General features: G+C 36.1%; 1 protein-coding gene across 1 annotated transcript; it reads right to left on the reverse strand.

Moving 5' to 3' along the window:
• Positions 1 to 761: 761 nt before the first annotated feature.
• Positions 762 to 25,137, reverse strand: LOC142599490 (uncharacterized). The gene is made up of 10 exons (XM_075740379.1): positions 24,995 to 25,137; positions 11,551 to 11,751; positions 9,248 to 9,352; positions 8,235 to 8,362; positions 6,051 to 6,131; positions 4,082 to 4,204; positions 3,317 to 3,409; positions 1,624 to 1,684; positions 1,102 to 1,166; positions 762 to 770 (listed from the first exon to the last, which is right to left on the reverse strand). Exons 1-10 carry the CDS (start codon positions 25,092 to 25,094, stop codon positions 762 to 764), a joined length of 966 nt encoding a protein of 321 aa, XP_075596494.1. The 5' UTR covers positions 25,095 to 25,137.
• Positions 25,138 to 26,028: the final 891 nt, after the last annotated feature.

Below are 26,028 nucleotides of genomic sequence, written 5' to 3' on the forward strand. Positions count from 1 at the left end.
TTTGCAATTCATGTAGTTCACATAAAAATTGGAAGGACAGAAAAACTTTTTTTCCATAATACCACTCTCCTGCTTCACTAATTTATCTTTTAAAATAATGCCAATTAAGGAGTGTACAAGTTGTTCTAATCAGCTTTCTATAAGTTGACTTTCAGTGGGTATTTATGGTTCTTTAATTCCATATGTTATTCTGAAAATCTCACCTAGCCTTTAAATCAATATATACAAAAAATTTTTTCTAATTTTTTAAGACAACAACATTAACAACTTTTTTCCTTATTGAACTTTTTTTAGAAAACTCAATAAATAATACTTCTTTTTCGGAGTAACTGAGTTCTTACCTTCTTGACAAGTGTTTTCAAGAATATTTGCACTGTGATTTGAGGTTTCATTGCTTTGTTATATCTTCTTTGACTTTGTAGGAGCTCAGTGACCTCTCTCTCCCGTTTCTGTAAAGATTCCTGTATCTTTTGCAGTATGGCATGTGCTTGCCAAAGATATCCCTTTTCCGTCAACCGTTCAGGCTTCTCTTCTTCTCTAGCTACCTGGGGAGGCCACCAAAGATAACTCATACACTAAGCCAGGATCTGGATTTTCATTCATTTCATATGAAATTGCCAAGATTTTTAATGAGTAAAGTAGAGCAAAAATGGAGAAAAGCAAAAGATATACTGAATAAGAAGGGCTGCTTGGTTCTAACATTCAGAATATAGTTTTTATAATCCAGAGAAATAGATCTTTAAAAGATTTTGTAGCAAAGTTTATACTATCTAATATTGTGAAAACAATAGCACAGTATCAGTCATTCCAAGAAAATAAGAATTAATTTCATTACTGTGGTGTTTTAATAATGCATCACCAATTTATCATTCTCAAGACATGTATATATTTGCACAGTTTTTACTATCAGTTAGTCCCATGTTTTACTTCAGCCTTTGCTAGAGTCAGCCTGAATGCCTTTCAAATATCTGCAATAATCCTAATACCAACCAGTTTAATTTCCATTTTTGTGCTTACTTGTTCTGTTTTTAATTGTAAAATGACTGATACATCTGCTTTTTCTCCTTCTGGCTTTTCAAACTTTTGCTGAAGAATTTTTACCTGGACATGCATGAGGTCGTGCACTCTTTCCACATATAAACTGATGTTGTGAAGTTCCTGCAAAGCTGAATTGAAAACAATAGGAAAAACAGTAAGAACAACTTAAACATTTCTAATATTCAGTTCCAATATGCAGAATATTGCCTAGGCAGGCCAAATCATCTCCCTTTAAAAATCAACAATTTATAATGAACTAATAAATTTTAATAATCAAGATTTCCATTTATTTATTAAAACTCAAAGAATTTTAAAGGGGTCATGCTTTGTGTTGTTTTGTTTTGAAGTTCTAAAGAGAAAGCTACAAGTTGTGAAATAAAGCTACTCAAAGCCAGTTATGCTAAGGCATTTGGAGTCATGACACTACTTGTAGCTTCAACATTCCTTTATTATTCCACCTGTGACACAGCATTGTAATGGAAAAGCTTATATTGACTTCAGCTGGTATGCATCTCAGTGTAAACAGAAAAACAAACAGGAAAGAAAATAGATCAAGAAATTCTGTCTCTGGAAAACAAAACTCACTCAGTGTGTGCTGGGTATAAAGATAATCTAGGTTTTTACACAAATTTTCTAGAATCCAGACCTGCAAGACAAGAAAGAAAGTAGCAGGAAATCAATGTTAATAATTTTCATTATATTTCCTTGGGGAGAATAATCGCAGAATCATAGAATGGTTTGGATTGGAAGGAAATGTAAAGATCATCTAGTTCCAAACACCTGCCAATCAATAAAGTGAATTAATGTTATGGACACAGGCACAAACTACATGAATGGGCTGTTGTGCAGTAATTGGCTCTTACTAGAAAAGAAAATATAGAAATAAATCAGATGCTGCTCAGGCTCTAGGGTTTTCACAAAAGCCTGTACCAAAATGTCCTATGCTTCTGTTTTCTTTAGCATTTGTCCACATTACTGGAAGGAAAGAAAAGATGAAAATAACAGAGACTCCTGAAACATTTGAAGAACAAGAGCTTTTGGAAACACAGTCCTAAGGCAACCCTGAAGAAAAGGTTGTGTGTGTCAAATCTTGCCAGCATTATTTGGTCTAAGGGAAGGTATTCCTTCTTCCTACAAGCCTTAGAACATTATATCTTCATTACTTCTTACTCTTTGTTATAATATTTTTGCTAAAAATCCTTGATATATAACAATTAGGTCAAAGGATTTGTAAAACTCTTGATTTTTCAGTTTATCAGTCAGAAATAGGGTATTATTGTTGTAGACATTGTTGAAAGTGTTTGAAAAGAGAAAACCTTAATTTTAAATGCCGGCAAGATGCAAAATTTAATCAAAAGGTGGTACTACCTCATTTGGAAGAAAAAAAAAAGAAGAAAAAACCCCACTCTTCTCTGAGACCTTCATTCTGAAATCTTACAGAAATCTGCATTCAGTTTCATAAATGCAAAAGAAAATTTAGCTCTGAGATTCCTCCCCCTGCCCCCAGCCCTGTCACAAGGTTAGCCAAGATCTCCCTGAATACATGTCTTGGAGCAGTGCAATGAAAATTGGCTGTTATAAAGCAACATTGAAGATTTGTAAAATTGCAGAAAGATTTGCACATATTACGTGGAATAAAATACTGTACAGAAAATAACAATTATCAGAACATGCTGACAGATGCTATCTATAAAAAACCAACAAATTTCTTTCTTTCTCCACCTCTGCAGCCATCTCAGATCTGTAGTAAACTGAAGTTGCATTATTACAGAGAAATTTGGAAAACCTGAAGGATTTTAAGCACATTCCTTTTTCCTGAGAACTACCAAGTGATGTAACTTTGCTGCTAGGTCAACCAGTTTGATTCCAGTGTTGTAGTAGCTTAGATGAGGTGAAGTTTTTGTTGATTTTAATGCTAAACAAAAAAATAACCAATGATGTGCTCTATTGTGATTTTAAAGCTCTTCAAAAGACATTAAATGTGAAATGTGAGAGAGGAATGACAATCTAATAATTTTTAGTGGAACAAATAATATACTATGGCAAAAAAAAGTACATCATCTTCCTTAGTGTTTAAAGGTTCAAAAACTACCTGGATGCTCTGAAAAAAAGGAAGCAGGTGCACAGAAGTTCAATCTTAGCTGATTTAGATGTACAAATCTGAGGGCAGACAGAGTGGTTTCCATGCCCCTTAGGCCCCTGGAAACAGCACACACTGAAAATGGTAATGAGAACACTGTCTAACTCCAAAAAGAAAACCCAAGCTAGCTTTGTTTACCTTTTCTTCTTCCCCTTGCTCTGTTTGTTTCTCCATTTGGTGAAGGAGATCTTCCTTCTCTTGGATCAGTTGTCTGTTTGTTTCCCTCAGGCTCTGAAGGCAGTAGAATAAGACAAAAGGGATTACAATTCCAACGTCAGTGCTTCATTTTTCAAAAAGGCCTACAGTTTGGGATTTCTGTTCCACACATGTTGAGAAGTCCTGGAGCTACTTAGTCCAGGCTACTAAGTCCTGGAGATTTTGCACAAAAAAATTAATACAATTAACTGATTTACAATGACTGTGTGAGACCAGAGGCTGTCTGATTCTAAAGACCCTTCCTAAAGGTGTGAACATGCTGAAGCTTTTCCTCAGTAAGAGAACAGAAGGAACAAGATAGTATCTGTTCATGACAACAAAAGCATTACACATCCTATATATTATCTCTTTTTTTTTCTTTTTCTTTTTTTCTTTTCTGTTTTTCATGAAAACAAAGCTATTTCTAAGTGCATAAGCACAAACAGTATGGGAGAACCCCATGCTGAGTTTTCATCAGGGATGCCAAAAATAGATGAAGCTATGAAAATTGTACAGAAACAAACTGTGTAAGGCTTTATTCATCTCCAGAAGGAGACAGACATAATTTCATATTGGTTTCACAGGCTGTGTGTCTTCATTTGACTGTCTGTCCCTAAGAAGAAAACATTACTTATACAATCTGATCCTGCAACCTCTGGAAGTACCTGCCAATCTTTCCCCCGTGTAAAAATTGTAGTTCTTGGTTACCTCAATTGTATCTTGCCAGTGTGTGTTGCTCTTGTTCATCAGCTCTCGGTAAGCTTCTAACTGGGATTTCAGACTCCTCATTTTCTCACCATAATGTTTCTTTATAGCAGTTATAGCCTGCTCCTGTATTACAAAAGATTATGGAGAAAATGAATAGTGAGTGAAAACACAAAAGCCAAGCATGATAAAGAGAACAGTTTCCACAATAAGTAATGCTTGGTTCTCTTTCTTCAACGCTTTTTATTGTCTGCAAACATTTCTTATTGATCACAGGAGGTTTTCACCTGCTGCAGATTTTGAGCAAAACTTACTGCTGAAGTAATTTATCTTTTCTCTTTTTTTCTGCAGAAGTAAAACCCAAAGCCTTTCTGAGAGCAGACTAGAATGAATTCTTTCTAAGCATAGTTAAATAATTTTAAAGAAATTAAATTTTCTTCAGAAAAAAACCAAAACAACTTGGAAATATAAGTAGCACAGCCCCCCTGCCCAAACCTCTCAGCAACAGGAAACATCTAAATAAGGCAGTAAAATTTTATGAGAAATACAAACAAATCAGAAAATTTAAAAAGCACAAATATTTCCAGTACTTCTAGGAATGATTTTTATCTCAGATAATTAATAATGCATTACAGCAGCCAAAAATGTAAGAGGTTCTGCGAAGAACACATTACAGTGTGTGTTTGCATCTGTGCCCAAGAGGCAATTCTCTTTTACTACGCATCTGTGCTCTTCCTGTTTCCCTCTTTCTCTTCCCCTAGTGATTTACAGAGCCAATTGAAAGTGTAAGATGTGACTGTGCAAGGGTTACATTCCTACCAAAGCACAGAAATGGACTTACACAGGTGTTGCAATATTGCAATGCTTGTGCAGGTATGATAACCGGAGGATAAGAGAAAGCCCTGTTCCCTACCAAAGGATACCAAGCCTTTGTACACTACATATAGTTTGCTTGAGAATCTGAAGAGTTTGTTCACTTCCCCTTGGAGGTTCCAGAGGAATTTCTGAATCTTTACTCTCTGTTCACCCAGAATAAACTTTAATTGTATGGAAAACATACATCTGCATAGGAACTAAGTGCCTGTCTTATTCTGGATCAGAAAAGAAGAATGATGTGACAAACAAGCAGAAAGATGGCTGCATGACAAGTTTTCAGAAGTGTAGCCAAAAATAACGTGAGAATTGGTGACTGAATTACTGAATGCAGAAATGCATCCACTAAGGAAAGTGAGGCACTGTGAGGTTATGGTCACAGGGCTGGCACACATGGATCATCTTTGTAATCTTGCAGAGGGTACCACTGAAATAGTCTGGCCTCATCCTCTTGACATCTGCCTTTTAGACATTTATAAGCATTGATAAGATCCCCTCTCAGTCTTCTCTTCTCCAGGGTAAACAGACCCAGCTCTCTCAGCCTTTCCTCGTAAGAGTGATGCTTCAGTCCCCTCATCATCCTTGTAGCCCTGTGCTGTTCCTTCTCTTTCTTGAACTGGTGAGCCCAGAACTGGACACCATATTCCAGATGTGGTCTCTCCAGGGCAGAGCAGGGGGGGAGGATAACCTTCCTTGACCTACTGGCCACACTCTTCTCAATGCACCCCAGGATACCATTGGCCTTCTTGGCCACAAGGGCACACTGTTGGCTCACGGAGAGCCAGAGTCCACCAGGACTCCCAGGTCCTTCTCTGCAGTGCTACTTCCCAGCTGGTCAACCCCTACCCTGGAGTGGTGCTTGGGGCTATTCCTCCCTAGGTGCAGGACCCTACACTTGCCCTTGTTGAAGTTCATATGATTCCTCTCCACCCAAATCTCTAGTGTGTACAGATAGCTTAAAGATACATTGACATTTTTTCTGGAGACTTACAGTGTGTACCTGAATGCAGATGTAAATGTGAATGAAGTAGATTTTATGCCTCTGTGTCATTTTGACTAATGGTATGACACAACAACATTAATGCTCTAGAATAATTACCTGGTTTTCTTTCCTTATATTGTCTAGTTCTCTGATTATCTTCATATGTTTGTTTTTCATTTGCTGCATATCTTTTACAATCTGTAGAGGATGAAGGACATTACCAACTCAGAGCACTAGCAACTCCAGTTATAATGAACCATCAAACTATTTTGAGGTACATTTCTCAAAATGACAGATACAGTATGGTGAAGAGTTTGATCTTGAAAACAGATAAATAGCCAACAGGAATGGCTAAATCTTTCAGGCTTCAACAACTAGAAAACGTTATGTTATTGAATAAAACATCTGTATGTGACTTTAAATGGATTTTCTTTTCTAGTCCATGTATTATCTCCACTTCTTCCTTTTTACTGTAGTGATCTGAATTCAATATGGAAGACATAGATTGTAATTACAATTATTCTAAAGTTTCTGAAAAAAGAAAAACAGCATTGTTAAGCTTATTACTGAGAAAAAAAGTAAAAAAATAAAGTAGACAGTGGAGAAGATTGCATTTTTGTATTTAAGAGTTAGATAACACAAATTGGTTACAGAATACACTCAATTTTATTTTGTATTCCATTAAAATAATTTGAAAACCTGAAAAATTGATATAACTTTAAGGTGTACTTCACATATTTTTCATGACTAATAAAAATAGATGTAGATAATAAAGGACTGGCAACGTGTCCTTTTTCCTGTTTCAAAATGAGTCATTTAATCTTAAAATTGCATCAGAATCCTTAGTGACTCCGTTTTATTCATTTTGTTTCTAATCCAATTCATAATAGTGGAATTTTCCTTTTGTGAATATCTACCATCCCCGTTTCTGCTGTCCGCTTTTCTTTTGACATACTTATCTGGTAGGTGCAATGTCAGATTACACAACACTGATACTTGTGAATCTTAAATGAGGCTAACAGATACTGCTGGATGGATTACAGCAATAATGAACATGATTATATGTCAATTATAAAAATCTAGAGCATTTTCAGGGATTTCCTTGGTTTCAGTTCTCATTTAATCTTAATAGGATGCAGATTCTGCTGACAGTGAGCAGCTCAGCCAAAACAAAACTGAAAAAGAAAAAATCTCAGATTTTTTTGTGTTGGTTGATGCATTATTTTTAAATACTTGTGGTTGTTAGCATTGATCTACAATGACAGATTAAACCTTTGTGAATATTTACAAGCAGTATATTTGGGAATGAAAAATCTCTACCATCTGACACTATCACAGTTCAAATAATACAAAACTAGCAAAGCAGCAATGTGGTATTGAAATACACTGTCGTATTTACCCCCCATCATATCCACTGTTGTAGAAGTAGAGGAATTTTAAAAAGACACAATTAAAAATTGAAGGCATAAGAAAAGCCTCTTGTAGGAGAAGACTGAAAAGATCCAGATGGGTTTATCCCTTTTATCACTCACAGATCTTCCAGTCATCTGAACTAGATTGCTTCAGGTATTTGAACTTGTGTCTTACAGCTAGCTCAGAGGTCTGTAGCCTGTACCACAGAAGTCACCATAAAACTTTTTTGATGCATAATAACAGAACAAGAGTACAAGTGCACATTTAATAGAATAAATAAACCAATGAAACCAATAAACCAGGAAATATATATACACATGGAGACATATACACACAGATATTGCATAATATAAAATAAACTGGCTGAACAGAAAATCCAAAGTTATGCTAGTTACTGGTACCAGAAATATTGCAATAACAACAAAACAAATAGCAAGTCAAAAGCCACTTCCAACGATCAAGAAACATGATGAGAAATATGTGGAAAAGCAAAGGTTTTCTCCATATAGTTACAAGGGAATTTTTTATCTTTAGACACCTACCTGGAACAGACAAATTTAAGCAACTTAATATCTGATCTTAATTTAAGATGGCTTTTCCATTTTAATATTTGTATTTTTATATCAATATTCAAAATTTAAGTGCAGGCTTCCAAATATGAAGAAACATCCTACGCCATAGCATTGTATGAACTGAATTTGTATGATGAAAACTATTATCACAATTCATTTAGTATATCCTATGAAAAAAGACACTTAATTCAATTGGCTATTTTTTCTATTGTAAATTATTCATTCACAAGGGGGCTTTTTTTGGTGGGGAGGTGTGGGGGTTTTTTGTTTTTGGTTTTTGTTTTTTGTGGTTTGTTTTTTGTGGTTTGTTTTTTACCTTGATGATATATAATGTAGCTAACTTGTATGGAATATATGGCACTTCTTCTTTGGTTGTGCATTCTTCCAGCTCAGTTGATTTGTGGTCACCATCAGAACAAACTCCAAATATATTCAGATGATCTACTGTATAACAAAAATAACTTCACCAACTTGAAGTACAGAACTAAAACTCACAGCAAGTCCAGATGTACATATTACATTTTAAAATTTTTATTAGAGACATTGAGTATAGATTTAAAACATCTTTTGGTTTGGTTTTTTTGTTGTTGTTGGTGGTGGTGGTGGTTTTTTGATAGCAAAGAAAAGGGACCTTTAGGAGAAGAATTTTAGCAACCCTTGACTTGTAAGCTTTAATCTATGGACACCATTGCACATAGTTATGTGATTTGAAAATTACTTGTCCATGACTACTCTGATGTTTATGTTACATGTATTTATGTCACTAAAACTAAAAATGAAAACTTAAGTTAAAAAAAAAAAAAGCAGAAATATGCTACCTCTTAAGAAAACTGGCTTTTATCACAGCTAAGAAAGTACTTTAAAGCCTCCTTCAAAACTACATTTTACAAATGGTTTGATAGATGGACTTTATATTAGCATATGTTATAAAAATTTAAAATTTATTTTTATCTTATTTTTTGTTGATTAAGAACATATCATTACTTTTTTTTCCTCCCTTCCCCCCCCTCCCCCCCTCCCCCGCCAAGATCTCTCTGGCTTAACACAGTAGGTGACTTCCTATTGGAAAAATATTTTTAGTATCAAAATTCTTTACTAAATATCATAACTAACTAACAGGTGTATAAGGTCAAAAGAGACGGAACTAATTATTTAGAATGATGACTTAGATAAATCTAAGCTACACAACTTCATTCAGAAATCCAAGCTACACAATATCATTTTAGCTGAGCTCACATAAAAGAAAAAAAAAAAAGAAGAGCACTCCCCATTTATGCAATGTATCATGTGTTCCAGGAAACATGAATAATATTTGCTATATAAATATACCTTTTTCTACAGCTCTGTTTTCGCTCCAACCAACCAGGGAATTCAGAAATGACCACTTGTTTATATTCATTCCAAGCTTGTGCAGCCATGAGTCTCCCTCTCCATCTGTTACGAAATTCACATGCTAAAATGAGGTGAAAATCATTGCAATTCTCTAAATTTTCTTGATTCACTAATTCATTGGATTTAAATATGGTATGCTCTGATTCTGTTGGGACTAAAAGAGTTTTAGATGAGTAAAAGGGATAAAAAAGAATGAGATCTCGGGAAGTCATTGAGAGGCTTCAAAGTCATCGAGAGACCTCGAAGCCATCAAGAGAGCTACAAGCATAAGAAGGATGCATTATTTGTTTGACACTTGAATGCTTCCACCTGATCCTGAAAACAGAGCTATATTACATTCAAAGGCTGTACTCCACACTTGCTTCTTAGCTTCTGTCCAAATCTTTTCAAAATATAATTTTGCAAAATTACAAAACAAACTGGATTTTGCCCAATATCTTTGGAAATAAGTAAGAGTATATTGGGGGGGGGTGGGGGGCAGGGGGTGGGCAGGGTTGGATCACATTATTAGATGAGATATATCTGACCCAAGTTTATTAATGAGCACTTTGGATATGTGCAACACTCCTGCTGAGAGAAAACCAAGCCACAACACCCACCATAAGCAAATTCTCCAAGTGTTCTTGTGTGAAAGGGAGAACAGAGTCTGAAAGAAATCTTCCAACTCTGAATTTATTGAAATGATTATCAGAAACTATTTTTGTCCACTGGGGAAATCCAAATGTGTAGCTACCTTTCTTGAGATCTTGAAGTAAGATTCATTTACTTCCATGGTGCAGTAATTTTCTACAACCAAATATGTCTCTTCACATTGCTTTTATTGGACATAATGTAAAAGAATGTACTATTTTAAAATATAGTCTATCCAGCTACTACATGGAATCACTAGATCCTGTTCTGATACAGCCATAAAAGTCTTGTTTTTCAAAAACCAGTTTTGATGATTTATAAAATATGTAACTAATAAATATATGTTGAGACAAGTACTCTTAGCTCAAGTTATTCTTTCTGAATTAATTATTTGCATCACTATGCATTGCATTCATATATATATGTATATATATATGTCAGCTTTTGTTTTGTGAATTATGTCAGTGAAGGATGCATGTTAAATTATATACAGAATAGCTACTTCTTAAAGGACTTTCATCTCTCACATGTACATCCTTTGGGTTCATATTTGGCTTCTTTCCACTACATTGGAGAGTATTTGAAGCCACAGTTATTCTTAAAAAATTCCTCTACTTTACATAATCCTACTTTTGGCAAAATTAGCCACTAGAACAACAGTACTTGCAGGCCAGGAATGTAGAGTCTGTCTTTCCATCTAGGATACAGATTAATCTTAAACCCTTAATGGAAAACACATACAGATATTGTTTCCTACTGGAAAAAAATGCATTACTATATCACCTGCTGAAAAGACTGCAAAGTTCCCCTTCAGTGCACAGCGGATAGATATTTGAAACTCCCAGAAGTTAATTAATGAATGATAAATATCAGTGTACACATCTTCTCTTTAGCTTAGCATCTCATAGAAAATGTAACTCCCCAAACTAATGAATATACCTTTTCACACTACTCTTCTAAGTTAAACTCACACAGAACTCTCTGGTATGGCAGGGACGAGATATCTCTAACAGTTCTATCCTTTTCTTTTCAATGCCATTAGTCAAGCTGGTTCTCAAAATACGTTCAAACCACCACAGCACCTTGTAGTTTAATCTCTTTAGAATGTAAGGTTCCTCAAACCAGAGGTCTCTCCTTTCTCACCTTACAATTAGAATCAAAGCATATGGCACAGACTAGGCAGCCACATTGTTGTTTCTGAATAAATGCAACTGTCTTTTTTTTGAGAGTTTTTAGAGAGTCTGTTAGGTTGCACACCTTTTTTTTGGAAGTAACAGGTACAGAACATACGATAACATTAGTCCTGTTCTGCTGGCTTTAATTTTAAAAGGTATAAAGCCAATAGGCATCTCTCGTACACGAGGAGCTTGAGGAACACTTCCATTATCTATATGCTGAATCATGACCACAACTCTCTCACTTTAGTGCATATTCACATTCATCTGTATTCAAGCTATATCACCACTGATGATGCATTATGGACTATAATGCTTATGCAGTTCTGCTTCTGTGAGACTACAATATGGTAATGGGGTACCAATCAGCCCTTCTGTGGAAAACAACCAAGTACGCTCTCATTGTGAACGTCCGAGGCACAAAGTAATGCTTACCCTCCTCAGGTGTGTCTTCAATCATAACACTTTTAATCACACATGAAGGATGTTCTTGTATCTCCTCTGAATAATCAATAACGCTGCCTGGTAGAGGAACAGATGAGTGAATAGTGGTCTGTGGTTTAGTTTCAGGATCAATTCTTACTGAATCTTCAGGGACTTGAGAGCCCAAAGGGATAACTGTTTGTACCCAGGCTTCTGAAAAAAAAAAAAAAAAAATAAAATTGTTGTTAATACTAGGAGGAGGTATCCAGTTGAGAGGCTTCAGAACAGATATCATGAAATAAGACCAGATTTGTAAGATCACACCCCGACATGAATTTAAGATGAAAATGGTACAAACTGTTAGCCAAATTAGAAGTAAACCTGGATGAGTTTCTTAGAAATTGATCAGGGCAAACCCATAGTTTTGGGTCTTCTCTTTCTGTCTCATTTGAAATCTAACTTGATTTGGTGATTTAATCTTGGTTTGACTGTCAGACTTAGCTGAATTGCCAAACACATCAAGGTCCATGAAATAAAATTACAGAATTCACCATCTTCTACCCTGAATAAAACCTGCCAGGTCTCATGCAGCTTCCACCCAAAAGTGCACCTCAAACACATTCCTCTACGCGTAACTCTTTGTCAGCTTTTGTCTCTGGATCTCTTTAAGATGTCTGTTCTCTTCTTATGATCAATTTCCACTGTGTCCCCACAAAAAAATTTTGGTTTTGCTGAATTTCAAATAAACTAAAAAAGATCTATTAGTGGAAACTCTTTCCCACTCCCCCCCCACCCCCCCCCCCCATGAGGAAGAAAGTAAATACTTGTTTCTGAACATGAAATACAAAAGAAACGCTTTTCAGGAAGCAATCAGAGGACATGCACAGGAATTAAAATATAGGTGGCTATAAGTTCAACAACTGAACTCATGCCATTACAGAGTTTCCAGCTACCTAGGTATGTGTCTCACCATTGATACTTGCTCACTGCCCGTCAACATTGCACGAAAAACCCTAAAGCCTTTGAAAACATGCCTTATGCACACTGAGAAGGTCTTAAAATTACACTTCCAGAAGTAACAAAGGTCATCAAGGATTATGACATTGGCAGAGTAATTACTGAAAGTAACATGGACTGGTTGAAGTTGTATATATCTAATGAAGCTGACAGAACGTTTTCATATGGCAGACTGAGGAGAGACTTTGCTTTCTAAGGATAAAGGATCCTCAGCTGACCTTCTTCTCAGCTAGAATGGATAATGACACTCATGGCAAAGCTCAATACTCTGTTCTTTTGTAATGCTCTCTTCAAAGTATTCCTGAGTTCCTTTCCCATTTAAAAAAAACCAATCAACCAAACAAAAAAAACCTGTAAGAAATTTAATTACTGTCTCTCTTGCCTGGGTGCTTTTCAGAGTGGAATGTATTGCAGAAGACTACAGAACACTGCGATATAGCACACCAGAACAGTTGTTAAAAATACTACTCACTACTCCATCTTGCAAAGAGCTTCTCTGATTGCCATTTTACCCTTGTGCCTCAGTGCATCCTGTAATGACTGCAGCTCTCCATTTTATACAGCAGGTGTAGCTTAAATTCAGATTCATCTGTAGCCAGCACAGCAGGCTCCAATGCCAATAGACTTTTAATTTTATTTTTAATGCTTTATCAGGGTAAATAAGTAGTTATTCCTCTCTTTGTATCCTTTTCCTGTAATATATACTTTGTTATGCATAAGTAGAAGAAATTAAGACCTTTTTGAGACATGAAAACAGTTTATCACTGTTGACCAAAATTCCTGGGGAGAAAACTTTTGTCTCTCAGGCCTTCATTGCAAGATTTTATCACTTCCCCTAGACAGACTAAGTTCAGCAGTAAATTTCTTGTCCCTCTGCTATTTTCTCTCCTTAATTACCTTCACGCTTCTAGAAAATCATATAGGATTTTCATCAACAACATAAAAGAAACAGCCTTTGCTGTATTCTGTTAGAGGGTTTTGGTTTTTTTTTTTTCTGGTGATTTGGGCTACCAAAAATTCAAGATAATTGTATAATGTTTCAGTTTAATATATTTAATTACAATAATTGCATCATAACAAAGATCAAGCTGCTTTCATTAGTCCTTCCATCCCATCATCACCACAGTTAGGAATTTTATTAATTTTTTTTCCCACCCAATTTGCTCAGTAGCACTAGCCAAAGAAACAGCACAAGAATATGTTCCTATATAGATAGCAACTTATTTTGTGGTTTAACGCCTCCCCCACCAGCAAGTAGGCTGGAGGGTCACAAGCAGTTAGGAAGGGATTGGGACAGCTGACCCCACTGACTTGCTGGTTGGGCATTGTGAGAAATAAAGAAGGCGTTAACACTGTGCAAGCACTGTTCAGCAATAACTAAAATATTGTGTGTTATCAACAGTGTTTTGGTCACAAATCCATGGCACCATACAGGCAGCTATGAAGAAAATTAGCTCTATCGCAGCCAAAACAAGTACAGTTTCCAAGTAGCCTGAAATGTAGGTGATATTAAGCTGGGAGTTGAGCAAAAAACTTACTGAATCTGGAAGGAAAGCAACAGTCTTCATCTAAGCTAAATACAAAAAGCACTTAAACTTATCCATGTTGAAAACATAAAAATTCTGTACGAAAAAGAAACTTACAGAAGCTCTAGTGCTATCTGAGTAGGAAGGTTTGATGAAGGCTATATGCAAATACAGTATTGTTTGATGGTACTGGCTGAGAGAGAGACTGAGAAGTGGTCTCACACACAGAAGCACTGTCAAAAGAGTGAAGGAAGCAGCAGAGAAATATTTATAAATATGTTTTAAGTTAAAGATGAGAGCAGATTTTTAGTATAGCATTTACTAGTAAGAGGATTGTATCTTTAAAGAGAAAGCTGTCACGTTTGATTCTACTGTGATTGGGATACAAACAAGGATTTTTCACACTCCCTTTTAATAAATAAGATTACACTATAAAGTACCTTAATCTATCATCAGTTTCAGTTCTGTAAATCAAATAACAGTGATTTAGAAGGAAAGGACTAAAGCTAATACGCTTTGATGATCTTTCATTCATGCAACCAGGATGCTACCTGTTTTGACTGAGGCTGAAAGTCCTACCTGTATGGCCAGGCTAACTGGCCTGCAATCTAATGGAAATAAATCCCAGAAAACATCTCATGATCAGAACTCAGACTAAATGAAATTACTTTCACAATTCAAGAAGGTATCTAGTACAATGCTTTCAGACTGTAAGATCTTCATTAGAGATGTGTCTTCCTTTGTACTTGGAAAGAGCCTCACCATATAAACTAAATACAAACCCACTTAGTTTTACGGACAGTGGACTCTGCCCTGATCTTTCCATTGTAAAGTAGGGGATTCAACCAAGGACTTCTGGAAAGAAATATCTATGCTTGGTCTTGCAGAGCAGGGCTTTTGATAACAGATGCTTCTAACAAGCAATGAGAAAATATCTGCTTCATCTGTATGATGAAGCTGCACTCAGTAAGAGCACAGACAGTAATCAATAATACAATATTAAAAGTAATTTGGAGTTTTATTTAACCTGCAGTCATTTCTTTATAGTATTTTAGACATAGCATAACTAGCTTTGGGGTTTGGAGTGGATGATTGGATCATTCTACAAAACAACATTTTACCATTCCTTCCTTCCTTGAGTCTATTTCTACCTGGCACTATTTAAGATGTAAAAGGAAAAATTTATAATTTAAGAAATGGAGGCAAAGAGATTTCTTGGTGTACAAACTGAATGGATTTGTTTTCTATTAAAAAGGTTTAATAGAACACCTTATGGCAGGGGTGTTGGTCTACATGATCTTCAAAGGACCCTTCCAACCCAAACCATTCTATGATTCTATGATTAACTTTCATGTCACCCTAACTCCCAAAAGTGGATCAGCTTTAACTCCCTGATCAGACCGTTTCCATGTCCAAGGCTATTTTCGAAATTTAGAGGGGTGTAACTATTACATAAAAGTTTTAATTTTCATGTAAAGTTTTAGCACCTCTGTCAACACAGGAAAATTCTTCATGTCTTCCATCCATGGAAATTTAGCACACAGCACTCTTATCACTCTTATCTCAAGTGGTAGCTGGTTGTTTTCCTGTGTGCACATACAACTGTTAAATGTTTGATGAGAAATTCAAAATGTTCTCACATTCATAATCCTCACACTGAAATGTAAACATGTGCCTTGTGCAGTCTATGGAAAACATGATCAGTCATCCTCAATGCAGATCACCAATGCGTAACCAGGTATTTGAGGAGGGAAAGTGAACAACTGTCTGTGGCTGCATCTCCACTGGAATGGTTAGAGGACCTAGATGGCAGGCTGTGTTGAGAAACATATCTGCTTGGTTGAGATGAAGTCTTCATTTATACTTTAAAACTGATGCCTGGAAAGCACAGGGGGATTTTTTTTTTTTAATTAAAAATCACAATTTAAAGCAGGAACAGTCAGTCTCCTGGTGTATAGCATGCTTGGTTTATAGCTAGGCTGCTCCATGCTGATATTTCATGCTTAAGAACTAACAATGCACTTCAGATGCAGTTGTAGCTGAAAATGGCTGATCCCCTATCACGTTGCTTCTGAGCTGTTTCATGCCAACTCCAACAAAATTTACTGCTCTAACATCTAGAGGTATCCAGCATAAATTCTGAGGCCTGTCTTACAGCTTTATCACATCCCACATGTTTCCCTATTTAGCCACTTTTTTTTCTAGAAAGACTTCTATTTTATGCCTTGTACCAGCATATACTGCTTTGTGACAAGGGATTATTTTCTTTCTAGAGACGTAGCCAGTAACAATTCTGAAAGATGGACAGAAAAAGAAGTATCGTTATAATACTACTTAATATAGGCAAACAAGATGGAAGATGACCACTTTTTTGGGGGAATGTAACTCCAAAGTCTCGTAGATTCTATCTTTTGTTTTCCTAGCGCTAGAGAATTTTTTCCCTAAAAATTTAACAACATTAAAGCATGCCAGGATGGAAAAACATAATTCTATTATATCATTATTAAAATATTATTATATTGTCTTCTAAGGACCATTTTACTCACACTGTAAAAGTATTTGCCTATTAGAATTTGCATTTTTAAGTGATCAAAATAAAGTAAAACATAAAAAATGTCATTGCACTGCACTCTCAATTTCCTCTTTTCTCTTAACAAATCCCTCCTGAAAAGACAAAGCAGATGTGCCATGTTGTGTGTCATTACATAAAAAGAATCTTTCAGAGGATCTCAGCACAAAGGCAACTGGTCTGGCACTTGTTTTCTTTACAGTCATGAAATATTCCTTATGTTTTGCATCCTTAGTAGTAACTTAGTTGAAAGGTATAAATGTTGTTATTGTAGTTACAGGAAAATTCTGTGAAAAGGAAAAGAAAATATATATGACAAGCAAGCAGTGCCTGATTGCTCTTTTAGAGTAAAGGAATGGTATCTTTAATGCATAATTACAGGCAACAGTGCACTTTTGCTACAGAATTTTAATTTCATATTGACTAATAATCAGTTTTCTTTCCTAGGAGCAACCATCCAGCAGTACTCAGCTACTGGAGAAAATATACAGATTTAAACCTCAAAGCTGTGTGTCCTGCAGAACTTCTAAGATAATAGCAATCAGTCCAAATGAAACACTAAAGAAAAGTTGTAATCTTTTCATTGTGCCAAAAGTATAACCTGGATAATGCATACATGCACATGAATCCTGTATTTAAAATCTATTTTTTTTTCATTGTAAGATCAAAATTGTCAAGATAACTTTGACTAATATTCTGAAGAGGAGACCTTCCTGTTGTGTCTCTTGCAGCAGCCACTTCATTTTGTCAGACAGAATAAGGGAACAAGATGCAAAAAGATGGAAAACGGAAACCTTTTTTGACTGTATTTGGAATGTTTTAAATCCAATTGCTGTCCTAGGCAGTGTAACATAAATTTAGAGTTATTTGCTCTGACTATCTAATTGCTTGCAGATAGGGTTTGAGGGAAACCAGAAGGAGCTATGTGAAGGTCATAACTTCTGTCCAGAAAAGACTGATATCTGTTAAGACCAATTATTTAATAGTATTTTTTTTTCTCTGTACAATAAATATCAGAAATAAGAATTTAGTATAAGTTAGTCACAAAGACCAGACACAATAATTAATATGATTTTATTTGTCCACATTAACATCATCTCAAGATATACTGTTATCATTTGAGAAAATCACCATTCACCATCAACTTAAATATTTATGAGAACATCTTCATATCATCTGTTTTACTTCTCAGGAAATTCTTCTTCCCTTTCTAGTGAGGAAAAATTCACCTATGACAAAAATTCTCATTCTCTCTAGGCAAGATATCGTAATCCAGTCTTTACATTTAACTCCAGATTTATCTATGAGTTTGCTGAATGGAAAAGGGGTAGGACGACATTGACCGGTTCTGACAGGTCATTTACAATTACCGGCACATCAGAGCAATCCCCTCAAAATGCTGCTATGCTCAGGATCTCAATAGCAAAGGACATTTCATGGGATCAGACCTTGTGAAATGGGAGCTTCTTGCCCAAAAATGCTGCATGCCAACTTTATCACTGAAACAAATTTGATTTAAAAGCATAGGGGCTTTGGGAATGGATAGTGCATATAAAGCTGGGCAAGTCTGCAGTTTCCTGAGGTAAGAGTAGCTGTAATTTGAGACAACATGCACACAGGTAGTCCTCATGCAGGTACAATTTTTGTACTTTTAATGATCACGAGCAGTACACAAAAAGCACCGGCAAATCAAACATCATGTGGCGTGGTTGTCCCATATACAAACATCTGAGCAGCAGTCTTGAGAACCTGCCTCAGGCCTATGCAAGTCTCACATTGAAACTAGCTTCAGAAAATTTTGTAGACAGACCTGTGCTGCATCGTAGTAAGGAAATTGGCTCATGGTTAAGCAGTGCAGCATGGAAAGTTTTAGCACGAGAAACAATGCAGAAAGGGGTGCCATGGGGCTGAGCTTTCCAACCTGTGTGCTAATTCACTGAAGCATAACATGATATTCAACTTCCTAATCTCCAGTGGAATGAGAACCTTTGCAGCTGATATTGCTGAATCCTTCAAAGTTTAAGGGCAATAATTTCCTGAGTTCTGAAATTTGCTAACCACAAAGCAGAGAGGATTGTATTTTGAATTGGTTACTTCTGCTGAATGCTGTATCAGGTCAAGACTTAAAAACCCTCATGTCTCCCTCTTCTCATCTTTGGAAGAGAAAAAGAAAAGTGGTGCAAGGATTGGTTTTTCACTACCAGATGATTAAGTTTATTTTCATAGAGTTAGAAAATGGCAAAACCCCATGAAAATTTCTCTGTTCTAGTTGTTGAAACCAGTAGTATGGCTTGTTAACAGAGGTATGATATCTTCCTTTTAAACTATTATGAACCTTATAGATCAGTCACATTTCTACAGCTGGAGTCACTGAATTATTAGGTCTCAAACTAACCTTGGGGGAAGGTGGAGTCATGTGTTTAACAACAGGTGTGTTATTTATGGTTTTAAGACTACTGCAATCTTATTACTGATGTTCCCATAGGTGGCAGGTATATTCATGTTCTGTCCCAAAACTACCTAGGGACCCACCTAGGCTGGCTAGTTGTGGCAAGTCGAGTATTTAGTCACTGAAACAGATACTATTTCATGCAGTGTCATAATTTTCCACTCAAGCAGCACAGTGACTGCTAACACACAACTGTCTGATCATAATACACAAAAGTTTAGCTGGCATATTGAAACAATTGGGCCAGGGGCTACTGTAATATATGCTAAAGCCCTGGATGGAAAGAGGAGTTACCCCATTCATCTTCCAATCTCAAAGACACTTGGGCTGTCACAATGCTAATGTGCCAGTCAGTGTCATTCTAAGGTCATGTCTGAAATCAGCTATATGTATGACACAGTGAGAGTCTACTCTTCCAAATACTCTTCTCTTTCCCTCTCACCCACACATTGCAATATAAAAAGAAAATGGTTGAAGATTTGCTTGCACCCCTGATCTTAAACTAGAACAGAATAGATTATCTTTATAAAAAGAGCTAGACTGGTATAAGCGATGTTCCAGAAGTCAGATATGTGCTCTTGGCTCAGCCACACTGCCTCCAGCCTAAGGGACAAGAGACCTCAAACACACAGTCCCGTTTTTGCGGCCTATCGAAGGTTTCCAATCTGGTCTAAGACGGTGCTCCCAGCTCCGCATGTGTTATACCTGCAATTACAGCAAACAGGCAGTACAGTTTAGCTGCTAAAAGGAATGATTCAGACCACCAGTCAAGTGGAACAGCTTGACATCTTTTTCTCAGGCTGCACTTCAATGGGTTATATCTCATCACTTAGAAAGTTTGGTGGATAATTAATAAAACCCCACACCTCCATTATAGTGGTGCCATATGCCTTTTAATAGGTTTATAACCATGTGGTGTGTGCAAATGTTTGCAAATAAAAGAGGCTAATGTTACCTGTTTTTCTTTGGCTTATAGCAGCAGGAGAAACAGATTTCTTCTTTTTCCAGAACCAGGATAATGATGACAGGGGAATACTTTCTTCAGAAGGAATATTGGTTTCAGTAAAAGAGAAAACAAGACCAAAACCAAAACCAAACAAAAAACCCAAGACCAGAAAAAACCACACCAAATCACGTATTCTGAAAAAGTAATTCTTATTCCAGTGGTTAATGGAGCTTTTTTGTTAAAAAAAGAAAAAAAAAAACCAAAACAAAAAAAACCAAACCCAAAATAAAATATTTAATTAATATGCATAGTACAGATAGCAATGCATCTAAGACAATTTAGGAAAGATCATTAGGAATTCCTATTTATCATATGCTGTAATGAAAGGAGAAAGTCACACTCTCCAGGATATAAAGTACATCATTTAAAGAAAATCTCCATAGAGACAGATTAAGAATAGTCATTTTATTCTGATAGAGTGTGTTCATGACCTGTACGTGGTCAAGAAAAAATAATGTTGTAACCTCACATAGAGCTTTTATATCTTTGGACCCATTTTAATGTAATGGCTGAGTATTCAGTCCACAGTGTAGGGTATTTTACATGGAATATTGCCAGCTATGGCATTAATTAATTTAATGCCTTTTGGATTAAAAAAAAAAAACAACTATAGAAATTCTTAGGATATTAAGGATTGAGAGTCATCTCACAGATGTATAGGGTTGCTCCTGTGGGGATTCCTTGCGCAGGAAATTTAATGAATCTTGGTACTTTAATGCTAACTGCAATACCACTGTTGTATGCTAAGTGTCATATAAGATATAGGTAAACAGCTAAAACAGTCTTCTGCTCTCAAAAGGAGTGTGAGCTTTCCTTGGCTTCTGGTTACTCTTAGAGTTAATCCAAACCAACTAGGATAACTGGGCTCTGAGAGTCTCTGTAAATCATCAGATATTCAATTCATTCAAATTGCAAGTTTTGCAAATGTGTCACATGGTTGGGAAGAACTGCTGGGACATAAAGCACAGCTTATTCTACTGAGAGGTGCTCCAGACATCAAAGAAAGGATGCCATAAAGGGGTGGAGAAATCAGCTAGGTTTGTGTGATATCTTTCCTTGACTCTGCAAAAGAAGTGTTTAAATCAATCATGCACACAGTTAAAATATTCATGCACTTCACTATATGAGTACAATAAACCCCACACAGATTAATTTCTCTGTGCATTAAACAGACATTTCAAGGCTATGGCAGAAAAAGATGTAAAAGCAAGAATATCTTTGCGTCTGTTTCTTGTTAGTAGTATTTAACATCATTGTGTGTATTATTGTATGACTTGTTGCATGTCAAGGTATAGAACACAGCAATTTTCATCAAAATGGCAAAATAGTGGAGTGACTTTTAGCATTCACAGCAATTTCTCAAACCTTGCCAGGGCAGGAATTTTGAAATCTGTGATTTGTGAGGAGCACTTGAAGCAAATTAACTTTGTGCTAGGTCTGGGCCCAACCACTGTGTTGTGAGTAATATCTCTGAATTTACTCACTCATTTTTAGGGAGGTAGCAGTATCTCACAAAACAAGGTTGTCTGTAATGACAAAGGAATATTTATAATATATGTAAAAAATATTCTTTTAATAACTTCGAGAAAAAGCTTCTTTATTGCTCCTTGTTACAGGACTGTTCTATCGATGCACAGACTCTCTCCTATTCAGTGTTACCAGTAATGCCGGTGCATATTCTAGGCTTTCTTATAAAAGCATCAACGGGCTGAATGGATCCTTCCCTACCCTCTGTGCTCTGATGCAAGACAAGGAAGGGCAGTGAGAAAGAGGACTTTCAGGGTTGGTGGAAGTGTCTTTAAAGTATGATTCAACAGAAGAGCTGTAGTGAAAGAGAAGATTGCTTCTTTGAGTTGGGCAGATGTACAGAGAGTTTCCTGTTTTATTATGATGGAAAATGAGGTATGAAATGTGATGTGGATAAAGAATAACTGTTCTCCAAATGCCCTGAACAAATGGGCACTGATAATCAAAACATTGTTTCTCTTTATTGCTTACAGAAAAGTGGAAAATGTTGGTTTTATTGCTGCTGCTGATCACTCTTAGAAGCAACCAAGTAGCAGAATGTAGTTGCAATATTCAGTGTAGCTGGGTGGTTGGAAATGGGCCTTTTGGGGCCTCTTCTCTTGTTTGCAGATGGAATAGTGGCTGCCTCCCCTATTTACCTATAGGCTAGATGGTCTTACTAGTCTGGTCCTTCATCACATCGATATCAGCTTGTTCTTTTTTATTTAAGCCTGCATATATAGCGACGATTGCTGTTACATCAATTCAGCTTTTGTATTGTTAGTATGAAGATTTATCCTCTGAAAAGGATATCTTTTACAACTTCATCCCATCCCCTCAAAGAAATTTAACAATGAACTCTGACAGTATTTTGCAGGTATAGGTTTGTTTACATTGTCAAAAGCTACAACTCAGATTTTTTTTGAGATGAAGATGCATTATGCAAACTTTTTCTTCATATTCATTCTTGTCAAACCACATTTTTTTCTCTAACATTCTCAGGTTACACTGCCTTAAGCAATAGCCTTGCCCAATGGCATTGCCTAACAGAACTGACAATCAACAGTGTTATTTAACTTGTTATTATTAACTTCTGGTGTGAGAGAGGGTTACACAGTCAGTCAGTTGACTTCTCCTTTCAACATTAAAAATCCTTAATTATCCTAATATAATGCATTGGCATGAAGAAGAACATATACAGAAGTTATCAACTAGTAAGTTCCCGATTTGGAACAAACCTTTTATGTCAACAGTTAATATTACAGCTTGTAATCACAGACAGCAAGGCTTTTTCTTGCTGTATTTTGTTGATATCATTATTTTTATCTTGAAAATCAAAGTGAAGGCACATATTTCATACTATAAGCCCCAGAGATACTGAGCGAAGACAAGAATCTAGATTTAACTTTCCTTGGAAAATGATGTGAGTTTGTATGTTTATTTACAGACTTAGCTATTCCATTCATATTGGTTAGACTTGATATTCTGTGGTATTCCCAGTCTTTGATCATTCATTAGTCAGCTGCCTGAGAATACAAACAGATCACTATGCCCCACTATGTACTATTCACATCTAAATCAGCCATGGCAATCTTCCTTTCATTTTAATCTTTAGTAACACATTTAAATTTCAGTCATAATTCTTGAGAAGTATATTTGACATCGAAGAAAAAAACCACTTTTACTAATATGTGTGGGAAAGGTTCAAATATGTACGTTAATATTCTGTAAGAGCAGATTGTTCCCTCATGATTTATGGACAAGATCTGCAAGTTGCATAGAAAAAAACACAAATCTTCCTCATCTTTCCCTCACACAGCTTTTCAGCAGCCTGCTCCCTAAGGTGGGGCAAGGCAAACCGTCCTGCTTTTATTATAGGCTTTGCATAACCGTTCATTTATTCTTTAATTACACACCCTTGAAAAGCACTCACAGAATCTGGCCATCTGCTTTCGTTGAGCTGAACCCCCCACTGCATATGCGATAAATGTCTCAAACTAAAAATGACTGTAGATGCTGAATATTTTAATTTTTGAGGCCCAACCTTGGTTACTTGCTGGTCCCTAAATATGGCCACCTCAGGGTGTGTATCAAAAAAAAAAAAAAAAAAAAAAGAAAGAAGTTTGAACATTCACCATAATATCTTGTAAGAGTTATTCTATATAACAAAAATAATTTTAAGAGTACAGTTGCCATTTAGTGACAATTTTAAGATGTCATTGTTAGGATACCTCTTATCTCTGTGGAAAATCTAGGAGGTAAACCACAAAATTTGGCAATATACACTTTTTATGCTTTTGTTGTGGCATTATGTGCTCTTCTTTGAGGCACAATCCTCTGGTAAAATTATTTGCCTTGCAAATTCTTTTTTTCAGCAAACAGGAGTTAAGATTTCAGGGAAGGAATAAGCAGCAAGAACAGAAGAATTTGAGCAAAGGTCTAAGCTTTCAAGAAAATATTCCTAAACAAAATACATCATAGAAAAGAAAGTAGGAGTAACTACTTAATTCATTTTTTTATCACTTATCTAATATCTTGTTAAATGTCCTTTTAGTTAGCATGTTTTTGCTTGAAGTCCAACTAAAACTCCTTCCCCTTAAATTTACCTTCATTGTTTCTTGTCCTACAACCAAATTGCAGATGTTTGAAGGCTTCTGAACTTGTTCTTCTGAGGAAAAACTTAAAGGTTCTTACTTTATCAGACCATCAAACCCACTTTTCAGTCTTTCACCAGACACCACTTTCATTAGCTCTTTGATCATTCCCTTGTACAATACTTGTTCATTTTCTAACTTTGTATTTCTTGAAATGACATGCCTAAAGGGAGACACAGTACATAAACACGAGCACACACGGTAACTTGCCATGGCTGAAATAACACTGAATGACTGGTTGAGCTGTGGAAACTCAATCCTGTCTTTCTAAAAATCCCCAACATATTTGTAAATCCTGGAGTGACTTTACTTAGAAGACCTTCATTTATCACACTTTTCTACATGTTTATGAAGACATGTACACAACTTTCCAACTAGTCACTGGGATTTGAATATATGTTTTCCTAGGTTAGTAAGACAGCTTTTGAAAAATAATTACCTGTATCCAAATCTATCTTCATTCACTTGTGGATCTTTTTGCCACGTAAAAAACTTAGCTCTTTTAATATGTCTTTCAGATCAGTGGGTTATTTTTTTTCCTTGACTTTTGTTGACAGCAGAGAGGCTTAAAAATAGATGGTTACCCTCTTCACACTTTTCGCTCAGCTTGTTTAGTGTAATAGTGGCCTGTCTCCACCCTTCCACTCTCAAAAGCTGTGTGCCACAATAGAACATACACGAACAATTTTTTTTTTTTACTAAATAAACATTATGTCCTAAAAAAATTACCTTCATCCATTGTAATCGGTCTGTTTCTCAGGACCAGTGTTTCCACAGAAGGGAGAGTTAACTTCTGGTATTTTCTGACAGTGTCCCACACTGTGTACATAAATATTTAATCTGTAAAAATGCAAAAGCTTCACAAGGCAACAGGATACCTGCAGAAAGTAAAACAGGAGATACGAATCAGGTTTCTCCTCACTGTTTCCTGTGGCTAGCAAGGTCTGTTTTGCCAGGAGACCAAAACTTACTAGATGAAACTCAAAGCTGTAGAAGACTTAATTATAACTGAAAAAAAAAATTTAAAAATACAGATATTATATACTGGAAAGCACAAATACTCACAAGATTAGAAGGGTTTCAATACGATATTTTACAAATGTCCACAGTTCCTTGTTTCAGCTGAAAGAATGTGAAATATGATACTCTTGCTACATTTCCAGTAGTGGTGAAACTGGAAAAGATATAAGGGGTGTTTTATGCAATTTCAGCCCTGATTTCAAATAAAGAGAGAGCACTTTATTAAGTGCTCCCAGATGAAACTGTTATTACATTAGAGGAAAGTTTGCCCTGCTTTGGAGGATTGCTCAATGGAAGTGTATTGCAGTCACCCTTCTCTGCTAATTAAAGGTAAAAAACTGCATTTATCATCGCCAATACCATTGTGCTGAGACTGGTCTCAGCTAATGAGACAGGCAGGTTGTTTTGAACTGTGGGTCAAATATGCTGTTCTCTTGGAATAAGTCCAGGCACACAACTTGTGATATATTCCTATATTGATATGAACAATACAGCAGCAGGAAATGGGGGAAGCAAGTACTACTCAGCAGTTGCAAAAAGCAAATACAGAATAAACTGTTTGCAGGCTGGTGTGATCCAGCTTAGGCAGGTGAGACCAGTGGCTCTGGATTTCTACCTCACTGCTATTGTTCTATACCCCACCCTTATGTCAAAAAAAAAAAAAGATTAAAACCAGGAGCTTGCCTTTAGATTGTAGTCCAAAAAGAAGGCATTCAGTATCACTAACTCAATAAGCAGTTTCC

The sequence above is a fragment of the Balearica regulorum genome, chromosome Z (assembly GCF_011004875.1).
Source record: "Balearica regulorum gibbericeps isolate bBalReg1 chromosome Z, bBalReg1.pri, whole genome shotgun sequence".
Classification (NCBI taxonomy): Eukaryota; Metazoa; Chordata; class Aves; order Gruiformes; family Gruidae; genus Balearica; species Balearica regulorum.

Coding starts and splice junctions, on each gene's coding strand:
- LOC142599490 (XM_075740379.1), bottom strand. CDS start 25,094: ATGTACACAGTGTGGGACACTGTCAGAAAATACCAGAAGTTAACTCTC. Junction 4,205..6,050: donor ATATAAGGAAAGAAAACCAG/GTAATTATTCTA, acceptor TTTGTAATACAG/GAGCAGGCTATAACTGCTAT. Junction 3,410..4,081: donor ACTGGCAAGATACAATTGAG/GTAACCAAGAAC, acceptor TACTGCCTTCAG/AGCCTGAGGGAAACAAACAG.